This window comes from Notechis scutatus, chromosome 5, assembly GCF_049901735.1.
Source record: "Notechis scutatus isolate UNSWTSFEM ecotype Mainland chromosome 5, rNotScu1.2, whole genome shotgun sequence".
NCBI classification, from domain to species: domain Eukaryota; kingdom Metazoa; phylum Chordata; class Lepidosauria; order Squamata; family Elapidae; genus Notechis; species Notechis scutatus.
The window spans coordinates 102358253-102374501 of record NC_142013.1 but is presented as its reverse complement, the minus strand read 5'-3'; the positions used below and the strand labels follow the sequence as shown (position 1 = coordinate 102374501).

Here is a 16249-nt window from a genome sequence, read left to right as displayed (position 1 = left end):
AAATTATAGATGTAATCCCATTAAATCGTTTCTATGCAGGAAAGATTTGTCAGCTGCATTCCTGAGAGGACCTTTCATCATCATCATCATCAATCATTGTCTTTTCTTGCCTGGTGGAGTCTAGGCAACTGAATGGAACTAGCGGAGTATTTTAATGGCCGGGTGCCCTTCCCGTTGCCAATATGGAGTTTCGTTCTGCAGACATGTTCGCAGTGTGCCCAGAGAGAGAAATATCGGCCTCTACCTAGGATTGAACTCACAACCTCCTGATCATGAGGCAAGAGCGCCACCTCTAGGCCACCATACCACTCTGCTGGAAAGTCCCTTTGTCGTTCGTAAAAGCCAACTACCTTCATGTTAGGCACGTGAACCACTTCGCCGTATTGGTCCTTGGTTTGCACTGTGACAATTGTTGGCCAGCCACAGCGGATGTCGTCTTTGTTGAGGATCAAGGATGTTTTCTGGGGATCCGCATAGGAGTCTGGTTGCAGCCACCTATGGAGGAGACCATTTAGTACCCCTTTCAAATTCCTGACTCCTCACAATGACACAGTAAAAAGGAGTCCCTGTGGATTTTACTCCGTTAGTTGTTGCCAACTCTTAGGGGACAATGCTCACCTCCGTTTTAAGGCCATTGAGCCAGCGCCGTCTGAAGACGCTTCTACGGTCATGTGGTCAACAAGACTATATGCCGAAGCTCATGGAACGCTGTTACCTTATTACCGAAGTGGTACCTATTTATCTACTTGCATTTGCATGCTTTCCAACAGCTAGGTTGGCATGAGCTGGAGCAAGCAATGGGAGCTCGCCCATCCTGTGGCGCTAAGGTCTCAAACCTGGGCTGTCAGCTTTCCAGCCAACAGGCCCAGCGTCTTAACTACTGAGCCACCATGCCCTTCCCTTTTTTGTGTAATGACCCTATTACACTTTTTCATCACAAAGAAAGAACACAATTTCTAGCTCACCAAGATACAATAACTTATTTTTTTCTTTTGCAGTGCAACTGTTTGTTGTTGTCCTTTGGTGTTTAGTTAGCGTTTTCTGCTGTTTTAAACAGTAATTTCCTTCCAAGTGTTAACAGACTCAAACGACTGGTCCTGATCTCTATTATTTAAAAGCTTCCAACGTACTTAAGTCTTAGGGCACCCCCAATCCACACAGCTAAGGTATGAGTTGATATGGGGAGATTGGAGGCTAAAACATATAAAGAACAGCTGCTGGAATTGGGTAGGTCTCCTTTAATGAAAAGAAGGACTAGCGGAGAGATGATAGCAGTGTTCCAATATCTCAGGGGCTGCCACAAAGAAGAGGGAGTCAAGCTATTCTCCAAAGCACCTGAGGGCAGGACAAGAAACTAATCTAAGAACTAGAACTAAGGAGAAACTTCCTGATAGTAAGAACAATTAATTAGTGGGTGTTCCATTAATTGGACGTTTTTAAGTTAAGTTGTTGAATGCTCCAACACTGGAAGTTTTTAAGAAGAGATTGGACAACCCTTTGTCTGAAATGGGTAGGGTTTCCTGCCTGAGCAAGGGGGTTGGGCTAGAAGACCTCCAAGGTCCCTTCCAAATCTGTTTACTCAGAGACTGGGAATGAGAGACATCCCTCCAGAGGGTTCCAGGGGGTTCGCCTTCATTCAACATAAAGGCATCCTAAGAGAGGGGTAGCTGTGAATGAATAAAACCGAGCTCTTGCAGTACCTGGCAAGTCTCCCACCGCTGGATCCTGGCACACAGGAGATAAAGTCCTCCAGAAAGGACTGCTCATTGCTCTGAACTTGCAAGGGCAGAGTTCCTTCCAGCGCCTCCAAGATCGTCGGGGAGTGAGACAAGGCTAGCCCTTTACCCAGGATGCCCGAGTGAGATTTACAGACCTGGCAGAGACAAAAAAACAAATGTTACCTCCTGAGAGCAGCCTTCAACCCCTGCCTTTCCTAACAAGGTGACTTCAACAGTAAATACAACTCTTGGGGATATCCTCCCGTATTTTGCTTCTTAAGGAACCAAGCTGCTGCAATTATTGAGAGCGATGATGCCCCGATTTAAAAAATAACCAAATAAATAAATGTTATGAAATCTACCGCAGTGACTTCACCACTGGCATGATCTTAATGCCAACTCTTCATGGGGAAGACGCTCTAAAATCTCTTACTGAGGTCTGGAAATGGCCTGAAAGGGCATCCAAAACAACCTGAAGGGAGCAGAAGGTGCACTGGGCAGTGCAGTGGTCAGAATGAGCCATGGTAGCACAGTGGTTAGAGTGCAGTATTGCAGGCTACTTCTGCTGACTGCCTGAAATTTGGCAGTTCAAATCTCACCAGGCTCAAGATTGACCCAGTCTTCCATCCTTCCGAAGTGGGTAAAATGAGAATCCAGATTGTTGGGGGGGAGGCAATATTCTGACTCTGTAGTCCGCTTAGGGAGGGCTGTAAAGCCCTGGAAAGCGGTATGTAAGTCTAAGTGCCATTGCTATATTGCAGGCTGATTCTGCCCACTGCTGGCAGTTTGATCCTGACCAGGCTCAAAGTTGACTTGGCCTTCCACACTTCAGAGGACCCAGATTGTTGGGGGGGCATAGGCTGAGACTGCAAACCGCTTAAAGAGGGCTGTAAAAGCATTGTGAAGCAGTATATAAGTCTAAATGCTATTGCTGTTGCTATGTCCTGGAGGTTTTCCACAAAGAAGTGACAGCCTCCCTCCCAAACCCCGGAAGGGTCAATCACTTCACGGTATCCAGAAATTCTCTTTGTGTATATAACAGAAAAATACAAGGCTGAATATGAAAGGAACAGATGATTGTTTGTGCATATGGTGTCTGGAAGGGCAAGCAGACACGGGTAGTCCCACGACCCAAGGGGGAAGGGGGAATCTGGTCTACCTGCAGGGCCGCCTCTTCTAGCATCTCAAGATCTTCCTCTAGTTCATTGCCTGTTCACAAATAGGAAGTAATGGCACACCATCAAGATACATTCCAAAAGGATACAGACCCTTTCCATAAGCCCCCCTGGTTTTTAGAATTTATTGATTTATATGGTTGCTCATCTAATTGATTGGAACTCTGGGCAGCAAACCAGGATGGATTAAGATCAATTAAAAGGAGCAAGCCAAGGCCCCTGCAAAATCTCCTCACCCAACATAGCAACTTTAGGGACATTGGGCTCCATTAACGTCCTGGCAAAGCTCTTGCCTTACTTAGTCCCCAAGCACTGTGTCAAATGCCCCCAACAGATCCTTAACGGATCACCTACCAATAGGAAGGGCCAGATCCTTTTTCATTAGAGCTGCAGCGCAGGCGCCTCCTAGATTGGCCAGCTCTTTCTCAAGCTGAACGATACCCTTGAAACAAATAAAAGAGACAGGGTAAAAACTCTTCGTTTAGGTCCATCTGAAAGCCTGTAACTCACATAAGATGGCCTAGACCAGGAGTGTCAAATTCAAGGCCCTTAGATCTGTGCTTAGATCTGGCCTGCGGGGCCACTCTGGAAAGAGCAAAAAATACCAGCCTACGGTATTTCTGCCAGCAAAAACGGAGCTGCCCACCCGAGCTCCATTTACACTGGCAGAGTTACAGGAGGCCGCCATCCCAACCAAAAATGGAGCTCGGGAGTCCATTTTCACTGGCAGAGTGCTCGGGCCACCACAGGGGCCGCTGACACGAGTGTCATCAAACCATGCCTCTCCCCTCCCTCGAAGTCAATCACAACCCTGATGCGGCCCGCAATGGAATTTAAGTTTGACACCCTTGGCCTAGATGGTTGGTCCTCTTTCTTACAGTAGTCCTCTGTTTCTTTCAAAATGCTGGCACTGACTTGCAAAGCTCTGAAACGGAGGTCTCCCAACTTGACAACTCGAAGACTTGTGGACTTCAACTCCCTGAATTCTCCAGCCAGCTATGCAGACTTGAGAATTCTGGGAGTTGAAGTCCACAAAGTTGCCAAGTTTGGAGACCCCTGCTCTGAAAGGATGAGTCCCCAAGTTACTAAAGCACCATCCACAGGCTCTCTTGGAGCTTCCCATTTCCAGAAGCCTTTCTCCCCCTGCCCATTTTCTAAAGATGTCAGGACTTACTTCTTCAGGTCCAGGACTAAATTCATAGCCTATGGCAAAACACTTGAAGCCGTAAAAAGAAGCCTTTTCGTCCTTGACGTAATCTGATGCAGTTTCCAGGGAGAAGAGGGCTTCGTTGCCTAGAAGGAAACAGCATATTTAGCAACAAAATAAAATTGAGCAACTAAGCTGTTTACAACTGAACAGGAAAGAGTTTGTGATTAATACTCAGAATTAAGCTCGCAAGTGTGAGTCTTACATGCACCCAATTTTTTTTTTTCAGGCACAGGAGACAAAATACTCTGTCTCAATAACCAGTTTGCACCACTCTGGAATGGCACCCGCTGTGGGAACCAAGTAGTTTCCTGATCACTCCATGCTACCTGATTGCGAAAACCGAATGGCTTAACCCCAAAACGCTGGTGAATCTGTTTTATTTATTTATTTATTTTTGCAAAATTCATTTGTAGGTCACCAATATCATCGTTTTCTTTTAACGACCCCGTAATCCCTTGCGGGGTGGAGTCTGGGCAACTGAATGGAGCTGAGTGTTTACTGGCTGGATGCCCTTCCTGTCACCAACGAGAAGTTTTGTTCAGCAGATTAAATTCTCAACGTGCCCCGAGAGAGAAATATCTGCCTCTACCTAGCATCGAACTCACAGCCTCCTGATTGTGAGGTGAGAGCTCCACCTCTAGGCCACCGCACCACTCATTTGTGGGTCACCAATATGAAGCTTTAAATTTCCTGACTACTGAGCCATTAACAGAAAGATAGACCAGCTGGCTGATTTGTAAGACCTAGATTTAAGATGTCCGAATGAAAAAAAAAATGTGAACAAAGTAATTTAATGCCAACACACAATATACACTAAAACTTCACATTAATACAGTTGTTCTTTTCATCTGGCTGAAATCAAAATGAACTTTCTCGGATTCGTTTAAGTGTTGTTGGTTTTTTTTAATCACACGTTTAAAAAATGAGAATTACCTGGTAGCACTAACACCATTGTGGGCCAACCCGACGAGCCAGAAAACTTCTTCAGTTCTATCCACGAGTTAAGGTTTTCATGGACAGATGCCTGTTTGGGTCCAAATCCTGAAAACTGGATGACTCGCGCAGGAATGAGCAAACGAAGAACATCCTCCGACTGAGCGGTTCCACACTGGCCATCAAACTCTATCGTGATCCACCTGACACATTCTGGAAACGTCACCTAAAACAAAACGAAACAGGGAAGTACAAAGTACTTTTTCTGCTGCCGTCACGACTGGATGAAATTGAAATTTGCTTAACCAGCCTCAGTTTGCATGCCTGATTATCACATCTTAGGAGTCCTGGCCCAAATGCACGTTGGACTCTTCGTAGACATTAAAACTGTGACTCATGCAGAAAATCACAGTCCTCCAGGTTTATGTCTGTAGCCCATCGGTCGCATTTACTGCCCTTGTCTGGCCCAGCTCTAATTTAAAATGTGGATGAGTAATATAAAGATGTGTCTTTCCCTATTTTAATCTCATGACACAGAATGATTTCTATATAATCAAGCAAATTGTTTTCGCAAGTCATTTTTGCCCAAGGAGCTGTTGATAGCCACCTAATTGTTGGTAGGGCTTGGCTGAGCCAATTGAAAGCCACTGTTACCTAAAGTCTAGACACCAAAACACTATAGGTCTGTGGTGGCTAACCTTTTTGGGCTCCTGTGCCAAAAATTGTGCGCACACTTGTGCACGCACGCTCACGTGCCAGCACCCAGAAAACAATGCGCGCACGCCCCTGCGCCCCCTGTGCATGCACGTGCAATCCTCCCCGCTGCCCCCTTACCTGCACTTCACAGCTAATTTTTTGGCCGGTTTCAGGCCTTTTTCGGCCTCCCAAAGTCTTGAAAAAAGCCTCTGCAGGCTTCGCAGGATGAATAATAGGCCCGTTTCGTCACTTCTGGTGTTTACAGGAAGTGACAAAATGGGCCTATTATTCATCCTGCAAAGCCTGCAGAGGCTTTTTTCAAGCCTCTGGGAGGCCGAAAAAGGCCTCAAACCAGCCGGAAATCAGCTGTGAGGCGAGCACATGTGCAGTGAGGTAAGTTTGCCTGTGGCTCGCGTGCAGGCACAAATGGCTCTGCGTGCACCTGTGGCACGCGTGCCATAGTTTCGCCATCACAGCTATAGATAGTTTTCAAGTTAACAACAATTTGTTTAGGGATCACTCAAAGTTACAATGGCACTGAAAAAAGTGACTTATGACCATTTTCCACACCATTGCAGCATCCTCATGATCACATGTTCAAAATCTGGATTCTTGGCAACTGTTTCATATTTATAACGGCTGCAGTGTCCTGAGGTCACGTGAACAGTTCTTGCGACCTTCTAACAAGCAAAGTCAAGAGGAAGCTAAATTCACTTAACAACCGCGTTACTAACTTAACGGCAGTGATTCATTTAACAACTGTGGCTAGAAAGGTCATAAAATGGGACAAAACAGGATTTCCCTTGCTTAATGTACTGAATTGTGCTGTTAAGAGTGCCTGCAGTCGACGTTTTCCCTAACTGCTCCAGGGCCTCCATGACTTACCCAGCAAATTAAAAAGACCCGGAAACCACCTAATGCCCCAATGACGGTCATTACAGGAAGCTCACCTTGTATTGAGTGACGCATGCCGGCTTGTACGGATGTTCGCTCTCAATGACAGCATAGTGGTTAGAGGTGGTACATGCGGAAAGGCCCTGTTCAGGCTGGTTGCCGGTGGTGCTGTCGGTGGACTGATTGGGATTGAAGGCCAGAGGGGTGTACTTCTGGTTCAGCACTGCCACGGATGGAAGCAGCTGCTGAACCAGGCCAAAAACCTCCACGGCTACCTGTGGGGTGACAAAAAGCGGGTGGAGGCATGTCAGCTGACTAAAGTGATGGCACCATGGCAAGAAGAGGGATGCTCTTTTGCATCAAGGATAGGTTTCTTTTATTGGTCTTGTTGGGAGTCACCTAGGATTATCAAACAGGAGACTTAAACAGCTGGACCCCTGGTGGAACAATGGTTAAAGTGCAGGATTGCAGGAAAACTCTGCCAACAGCCTGGAGTTTGATTCTGACAGGGCTCAAGGTTGACTCAGCCTTCCATCCTTCCGAGGTTGGTAAAATGAAGACCCAGATTGTTGGGGGCAATATGCAAATAATGCTGTCATTGTAAACTGCTCACAGGGTGCTGTAAAGCACTATGGGGCGGTACATAAATCTAAATGACATTGCTATAAATTAAAAAAAAACTGAAAAAATGGTGCTACCCTTCTTTGAAACATGTCAGTTCAGTATTCTCATTTAGCTCAATCTATTTAGGGGCTCACTGTAAATAAGAAAAACACATTTTTAAGTCACACAGCACCGACGCCAACATATTTTCAAAGTCCAATTTCTTTTCCTGATTATTATTACTACAGATTCAAAGATTATAAATGTAGATTATAGTATTATTATAGATCATAGATTTGATTCCTAGAAAATAGTTTCTTGAGGTGGCTGAATCCAGGACTTTGTGCTGAAACATGGAAAGCCTTGATTCTTGATACTGAGAGCCTAACAATCCACTTAAGAAGCTAGCAATAGCAATAGCACTTAGACTTATATACCACTTTACAGTGCTTTACAGCCTTCTCAAAGCAGTTTACAGAGTCAGCATATTGCCCCCAACAATCTGGGTCCTCATTTTACCCACCTCGGAAGGATGGAAGGCTGAGTCAACCTTGAGCCTGGTGGGATTCGATGTGCCAAACTGCAGTAGGAGTAGCTTGCAGTACTGCACTCTAACCACTGCGCCACCGAGGCTCATATGAATGAAACAATGTCAGTTTTATGGCTCGAAGTTTGTAGCCACTTAAACAGAAGCATTGACTGGGTTGTGGTTTGGAAGCTTCTCATGTATAAATGTAATATAAAGGCAAGGACTTGTGAAGGGACAAAAGTCATGATAGATATTCTTGAGTTTAAGGGATGCTCAATTTCAGTCTGACTTTCTCGAATATGTAAACCAGGTATCTGCTAAGTAAACATGAAGTCATAACCTAGATTCATCCTATGGTCTTTAAAATGTCTGCAAATTGTTCGAACGTACCTTGGGAATAGCCGCTGCCACAGGTTCTATGTGGGCTATCATCAGAGGAAGGAGCATAGAAAAGAGGCTGGATGAACTCAGCAGCTCAGGGATGTCTTCAGCTATAAATAAAAAAGTGGTTCAAGCATTAAGACTGTTTTATGAAGGAACACAGGACTCCCTGAAATAGTTAAGACCCTGCACTGCGTCACTGAAACTTCACCTTCAGCTTCGATAATGAGGGATCCCTGGTACTCTCTGAGCTTGGCCATTTTCTTGCAGATGTTTCATTATCCCTGATGATGCACTGATGATACACTAGAACTAATGAGTGACCTAGTTTGGGGAATGAAACACCTGCAAGAAAACAAGCAGGCCCAAGAGAGCACCAAGGACCCTTCATTTCAACCCTGAGCCCCAAATATTCTCCTTTATTAGAGCTTCGTTAATACATAGATTACCCAGCGTCTCTTTCACTGAAGTTTCCCACCGAGCCCACCATGTCTCAACCCAAGCATCAGCTGAAATCTGGTTGCTGGGACAGTCCAAATGCTGGCTGTCCCAAAGGTGCTTTTTCAAAAGGCAACTGGACTTCCTTTGTTTTCCTCAAAGACATTTTGCTTCTCATCCAAGAAGCTTCTTCAGTTCTGAATTGGAAAACTGAACTGAACTGAAGAAGCTTCTTGGATGAGAAGTGAAATGTCTTCGAGGAAAACAAAGGAAATCCAGTTGCCTTTTGAAAAAGCACCTTTGGGACAAACATGACCCTGATGAGTGAGAATCTCCAATGACATTTACAATTCTGGTTATTTCCATCCGTCTCCTTTCTCCACCTTCAGACAAAAGTATACTCCGTGCCCCTTATTTCCCTGACTATTTCAAAGATCATTAGCTGATCACTGGCAATGACAAAGCTAAGCTTCTACTATTTTGTATATCTCCACATGGAAAACATTCAAGCAAAAAACTCTGGCCCACTCTACTTCAAAGAAAGCCAAGGGAAGCGCTTCCAGCTCTGGCTGCTCTTTTTTTTTTTTTTTTTGCTGCCTAGATGGTAGAAGCAGATTAAGAGACTGAACAAATTCATCCCAGGGGTGGGATTCTACCAGTTCGCACCTATTCGCTAGAACCGGTTGTTAACACACTAAGCAATTCGGAGAACCGGCTGTTAGAAGAAATTACTGGCCTAATCCTGTAAGGAAGGCAGGAAGGAAACATTCTGGTGTTGCTTACAGAAACTGCCTCTCTGTTAACCCTTATTACATTTTTGGCAGGACTAGACGTCCTGTCTCAGGAACTTCTCTGGAGTTTTTTCCCCTCCTTTGCTGGTACTTTGCTTGTGTGGAGTGACCATTCAAAGTTACAATGGCACTGAAAAAAGTGACTTATGACCATTTTTCACACTTACGACTGTTGCAGCATCCCCAGTCATGAGAGGCCAGGCGAGGAGATGGTGCCTCGATGTGAGTGATAATGAGTTGGCCATGTCCAGCCAATAACATGACCACCAAGCCACGCCTACCTCGTCACATGACCACCAAGCCACGCCCACCAACTAAGCCACACCCACAGAACCAGTTGTAAAAAAAATTGAATCCCACCCAATTCATCCCAAGGTTCTTAAGAGAATTTAAAACATCTTCTTACCATCTACAGCAAGAGCTCTGTGCAAGAGATCTTTTGCTGCTCGGACCACCGCGCTCACCACAGAAAGTGCGCGGCTACAATTCTTGTCTTCTTCGTTGGCCTTATTTAAGAGCTGTGATTGCAAATCTCCATCATACTCGCTTCTAAAAAATGGGAAAGTCAGTCAGAGAAGTCTTAAAACAAACTAGTACAGGAGTAGACTCAAGTGTGGACAGTGGACACATAACCATCCTCAGAACATGGTTTAGGAAGTGCAAAAGTTTTGTTTTTTTAATGACCATGTAATCCCTTGCTTCAGGGCGGAGTCAGGGCAACTGAATGGAACTGAGCATTTACTGGCCGGATGCCCTTCCTGATGCCTACACGGAGTTCACAGCAGACATTTTCTCTTTGTGCCTAGAGAGAGAAACATCTGCCTCTGCCTAGGATTGAACTCCCGACCTTCCAAGTGGGAGGCGACCCCTAGGCTACTGTGCCACAGGCAGTGCAAAAGAATATGCTGATGTAGTTCCCTTTTTGCAAGTTTTTTTTTTTATTCAAATTTTCATGCGGATCCCACTTACTATGCATCGTTTAAATGCTACCCAGAGCCTTTTGGGAGTTAGGTGGCTTCAAAACCCAATTAAGTCAATAAAATACATTTTCCCAGCAATCACTAACATCACATTCATTTAAACACATTCATCTTGGTTGAGTTGAAAGAGAACATCCAATAAAACTCATTGGTCATGGGTACCTATAATAAAGGATCTGTGGAATTTGGCCCCGAGTCTGATTGGTGCCGTTGCTGCTCAAACTGCAGGTGCTGAAAGTGAAAGTTACGCCGTCTGGACACTGGACGGTGGTCATGCCTCCGTCACCGTTTGCTGTGCGACTCCCGTAATTTCTCAGACGGACAGCGTACTTCACGTTCTCCTTCAAACATTAAAGCCAGAGTGAACTAAGGTAAACTGTTTCATTTATTTTTAAGTACAGCAGGGTTTTAAAGATGGCATTTACGTTTTTAAAATATGAAAAGGGGCAGTCATTACAGTACAATTCTTGCTGAAACACTATTATTAATCTATTTATGGTGAGGCATGCTAATCTTTGAATGACAGCTGTGTTCTGCTATTCTATTGGAATGTGGTTACTGTCAGGATTCCGGCAGTCACCCCAATTAAATCATGAGTCTTGAGCCAAACTTCCAAAACTAAACAGGATTTATTGGGAGTTAACATGTCTGGCACTGCCTGGGTGTAGCCGACTCTGAGACACATAATTAACTGTCACCTTTGACCCTGGTTTTCCCCCACCCCTCTGGGGGTATCGTAATTCACATTCTCCAAAGGAACACGTCCATAGCCAAGAGTCATCAATCATGTTCTCCAGTTAGATATTTTGTGTGGGAGAAACTTCAGTCACCTAGTTACAATCTCTGAAAAACTATGCATGGAATGCACTTTCTGTTCCAAGCCGCTACCATGCCCCTGTCGGAATCTGATTCGAGTGGGGAGGCCGAGCAGCTGACAGGGAGTGGGAGTGTGGCTCCGTTGGCTGTGGAAGAAACTGGGGAAGGGCAAAGTCCAGAGGCAGAGGGAATTTAGAGGAAGATCCAGGCCCACCCCCTCTTCATCATGAAGACTTGGTAGAGTTGTCTGAAACTATATAATGCTTAAAATGGGTAGACAAATCCCTGGGACATTTAACACGTCCGTGTTGCATAATTCTCTACATCAATAGATGGAGCAATTAATCTCTTCAAGAGATTCTGGATTTCCCCAGGAAAATATATTGCTGCCTTTACCTTCAGAGGAACGACTTTGTCAAGTTTAATTTCCGCCATCTCGCTCGGAGAATCGTCTGTGGTATATGTTCCTTTAACTAACTCTAGAGATGTCCATCTGTGGGAATGAGTTGAATCTCCTGTATGATCACTCTAAATTTAAAAGATAATTTTAATGCAGCTAGAGCGTTAATAACAAGAGCACAAATGAACAGCATAAAAAGTCAGAACAACTTTCCTACAAGCACATGCTTTTTTTAAAAAACTAGCTTAAAGTGTCATGGCTCCCACACAAGTCCAGGACAGAGTAAATTCAATGCTGGTACTAAAAACGCTCCTAGAGATGAACAATTTCCTCTTCCCTTTCCCACACACACCTGTACTGACAGAAAGGCATGAAACAGATTTATCCTATGAATATGAAAGGAAGATGGTCCGGATTCCCGGCAAACAACACTAGAGGAAAGAAACAGCACACCCCAATTCCAAACACTGCCTGAACTCTCAACCTTCTCATCCTACTGAACCTCATCAAATCTATCCCGAAGGTGCTTTTTTTCAACAGGCAACTGGACTTTCTGGTTCACTTCTCATCCAAGAACCTTCTTCAGCTTTGACCAGAGGGTGGGGAATGTAAGGATTTTATACCCCACATATGTGGAGACGAACAAATTGTGACTCCAGAGAAAGAATGAATGAATGACTGTGTGTATGTGTTTGAAGAGCAAAGGCAACATCAACCCGGTACTGAATTAAGTTTTCACAGAAAAAGGCTGGATTGGTTCCTTCTGTGTGGTTCATACGTACATCGTCCACCAGGACTTCTAGTTCATATTCATGGATCCCTCCTCCTCCGTAAACTGAGAACCCGACCACGATGACTCCCGGTTTGTCCACGGAGAAACAGATGGCATCCGGGGAGCCGTTTCCAGTATTCCAGCTTCTGCCCTGACTGGTTTTTGTAAATCGATTTGGGCTGGACTTGACAGAATGCAAGGAGCTGAGTCCGTCAGCCTGGAAAGTCAAAATTAAGGCAAGATTTGACTGCAAAGGATTGTAAGTAAGGTTAGGTTTCTGACATGTTAATGAAGAAAGTTGCGCTGTCATGCATTTTTTTCTAGTCTGTTCATCTGTGAATTGCCTGAGTAACCTTCTCCGCAAAAATATCCTTAGAAACTGATAATCCCTCAATTTAAAATGCCCTGGGGCAAAATGCAGCCAAAGCTGAAGCGTTTTATTTCTGGAATAAAATGAGCCAAAGTAAAATCATCATCGGAAAATATGGGAATATAAGGTTTCCCTGAAGTCCTCTTAGCAGACCATGGGGAAAAATAATATGCTGGAATTAGGCTTAGAGGTGCGTTTGTAGCCATCCTCTCAGTAAATTTCATGAACAGAGGAGGAGATTGTAGAATTTATTTCCTTTTAATGTAACACTGAAGGAAATGATGCATTGTTTATTCTATTGTTCATTACATTTTCTGTTTTTATTGTTGTTAAGACACCTAGATTAGCCTCACAGAGGGATAGGCAGCAAATAAATTTCACAAATAAATGAATAAAAGTAAATAAAAAGTTCGGTTAGAATTGGTGAGTCTTTATTACCTCAGACCCCAGTGCAGAAGCTGTGAGCTCGCTCACAATACTCGCAAGCAATCCACAGGTATTAGAAACCAGATGTGCAGAGAATAGCTCATTTTCACGCCTCAGGCTATTTCTCACAGGTAACACTACAATCACCAACATCTTCTCAAGGACCTCGCGAAAACTTGTCATCCCAGAAATGTTCTCTTCACTCTGGAGAAAGAACCAAAGATGTGCACTTAAAAACTAATCAAGGAGAGAAGTAACCTAGAACTAAGGAGAAATTTCCTGACAATTAGAATGATCAATCATTGGAATGACTTCTCTCTACACGCTTGTGTATGCTCCATCACTGGAGGTTTTTAAGAGATTGAACAACCATTTGTCTGAAATGTTATAGAGTTTCCTGCTTGAGCAGAAGGTTGGACTACAAGACCTCCAAGGTCCCTCCCAACTCTGTTACACTGCTTTCATTTTAAGCTGTTATTTCTGGTGTCAGTTGGTCTCCATTGTGATGGGCTCATAACCTGATAACACACCTCGGAAGATATAGACCTCTCCAGACTGACTACTAGATTCTTGCTGAAGAAGATGTATTTCAATTAGCAGAATGGCGAAAATAGCTTCTTTCTTTTGAACTTGTTTGCATATTGCTGGTTGAGGAAAAGGAAGAAGACAACTTTCAACTGTTAGCGGAAGACATGATTTCTGCATCAGCCTGAGTTATCCCAGGGGGTTGGAATTCAGGGGTAGGGAAACTTGGCTCTTTTATCATTTATGGACTTCAACTCCCAGAATTCCTGAGTGAGCCATAAAAGGTTCCCCATCCCTGGCCCACTGGTTTTTCAGTTGTGGGGGAAATCAATTTTTGACTTGAATAGGACTGTTTAGTCCTACATTTGTATATTAAACAGTCCCATTCAAATCAAAAATTGATTTCCCCCACAACTGAAAAAACAGTAGGCCAGGGATGGAGAACCTTTCATGGCTCACTCAGGAATTCTGGGAGTTGAAGTCCATAAGTGATAAAAGAGCCAAGTTTCCCTATCCCTGGATTAGAAGACATCCAAGGTCGCTTCCAACTCTTGTTATTTGAATAAAATGATCCATATTGTAACACAACTCTGGACTGAATGTATTCAGAAGTCAAATTCTAAACTATGGACACATATAAATTCTGACCTGAGCAACAGAACTGAACACATCCCTACTATGCAGGCTGTCATGGCCCCATCGGAGCCTGAGTCCACAGGGGAAGACGAGCCAGAGCTGGAGATGACTAATTAAACCAAGTGTTCATGATGGAGCTCGCAGAAACCTATCAAAGCTAATTAAAGCTAACTCAAGCCTTTGGAACACTTGTTCTGGGTTTCGCCTGCTTGGCTTCTGTAGAATCTAACAGGTACCCCAGCTGCTACGATGAACAGATCAGAAAATTATCCGTCAACCTCCAAAGAAAAATTAATGTTAACCTCATGCAGCATTTGTGCAAAACACATAAAGCTTGAATGTACATCCAGTACTTCTTGCCAACTGCTGTTCAGCTATGAATCAAAGAAAACACGGGCTCAACTATTCTTGAGAGAAGATACTAACTACAGTTAAACAGTTCTTCCCTCTTAGGAAAAAAAGCTTTAGCTAAATGTCAAGCGCGGGAAAATCAGGAAGTCAAACGAATCCTGGCTTGTTGCATGCTAGCTCTCGCAACAAGAATCTGAACTACTAGCAGTCCAAAACAAATTGGAGGTAGATAAAAGTCAATAGGATTCAAGGTGGGCTGGATTTAAATCTCTTGTGGCCATGAAAGGACTCTAGACTGATGACACATTTGACCCCTCCCTCGGGCTCAGCCTTGTCTCCTACACTAATGCCAGTAACAATTGTGAGAATCTCCTGTGACTTGTGTTGGCCCTGCCAAAGCATTTCTGTAGCAGAGATGTACCTGACTTAGTTTTTCCATGTGCGCCACCAGAAGAGGAAAACGATGGGCCAGCGCGGAGTCATTCTCAGTACTGGCTTGTTTGATTCCTGAACAGAGCAAGGCTTCTCCATCGTAAGCAATTGGGAAGATGGAGGTGAGCTTCACAGAGGTATGGCACAGTGCTGACATCACAGCTGCCAGCAGCCTACTGCTTGAAGTCTTAAAGTTGGCTTCCTGGATGTCCTGGAAAAGAAGCAGGTTGGAACAAAATGAGGGGCTTCCGGCCTGAAAACAGGCCGAGCTTTGCTCCATTATACCTTGCCCACAGGGGGTTGTGCCAACACTGACATGGGAAAGATTAGTGGAGAAAATGGAGAAAGCAACGTATTCTGACAGTCAGAACAATTAATTAGTGGAAGCTTGCCTCCAGAAGTTGTGGAGGTCGGAGGTTTTTAAAAAGAAATTGGACAGCTACTTGTCTGGAATAGGGGGTTCCCTGCTTGAGCAGAATAGGGGTTGCCAACCGGTGGGCTGTGGACCACTGGTGGTCCGTGAGAAAATTTTGGTGGTCCACAGAGAAATGTCACCCCCAAAGCAATTAATCCAGGATGTGCGGGAACACAAGTCTTGTGTTGCTTGCATTGCGAACAACACAAGGTAGTGAGGGGAGGAGGGAAAGGGTGGGGGGGGGAAGGGACTTGACCCACTCGCCCCACCTGGCCACTGGGCTGTTTCTTTCCGCTTCTTTCTTCTTCTGCTTTTGGCTGCATGCAAAGAAAGCAGCAAAAGTCTTTCTTTCTCTCCCCCAAACTCCGCCAGAAATGAGTCTTTGGGACCCTGCAAGGCATCCTGCTCCAAGAGGCTACATCGGCACGACAAATCTCACAAAGACTCATTTCTGGCAGAGTTTGAGGGAGAGAAAGAAAGACTTCTGCTGCTTCTGCTGTTTTCCTTGCATGAAACCAAAAGTGTCTCTCCCCCCACCCCCACCCCACCCCGAGAACGGAGCTGGAGATGGTATCCTGCGATCCCAAATAAAGAATGATCGATCGGTAGGAAAACAGGGTGGGGAATTTTCCTGCAGACTTTTTTGGGGATTTTCCCAAGGTCTCTGGTCCGTGGGATTTAAAATTCTGAGTTTGGTGGTCCCTGAGGTCCAAAAGGTTGGCGACCCCTGGGCTAGAAGACCTCCAAGGTCCCTTCCA

At 44.6% G+C, this 16249-nt stretch overlaps 1 protein-coding gene across 6 annotated transcripts in view; it reads right to left on the bottom strand.

The window, feature by feature from the left end:
• MYCBP2 (MYC binding protein 2) overlaps positions 1–16249 on the bottom strand; it is a 142043-nt gene that overhangs the window by 67637 nt on the left and 58157 nt on the right. For all 6 annotated transcript variants that reach the window (XM_087967399.1, XM_087967400.1, XM_087967401.1 and 3 more), the window contains exons 32-45: positions 15066–15287; positions 13145–13336; positions 12347–12553; positions 11561–11692; positions 10511–10689; positions 9775–9917; positions 8149–8249; positions 6683–6901; positions 5037–5262; positions 4068–4186; positions 3248–3335; positions 2878–2927; positions 1701–1873; positions 351–495 (exon numbers count right to left, since the gene is read on the bottom strand). In XM_087967399.1, the coding sequence (XP_087823525.1) occupies positions 351–495; positions 1701–1873; positions 2878–2927; positions 3248–3335; positions 4068–4186; positions 5037–5262; positions 6683–6901; positions 8149–8249; positions 9775–9917; positions 10511–10689; positions 11561–11692; positions 12347–12553; positions 13145–13336; positions 15066–15287 (2196 nt within the window). The remainder of the gene's footprint in view (positions 1–350; positions 496–1700; positions 1874–2877; positions 2928–3247; positions 3336–4067; positions 4187–5036; positions 5263–6682; positions 6902–8148; positions 8250–9774; positions 9918–10510; positions 10690–11560; positions 11693–12346; positions 12554–13144; positions 13337–15065; positions 15288–16249) is intronic.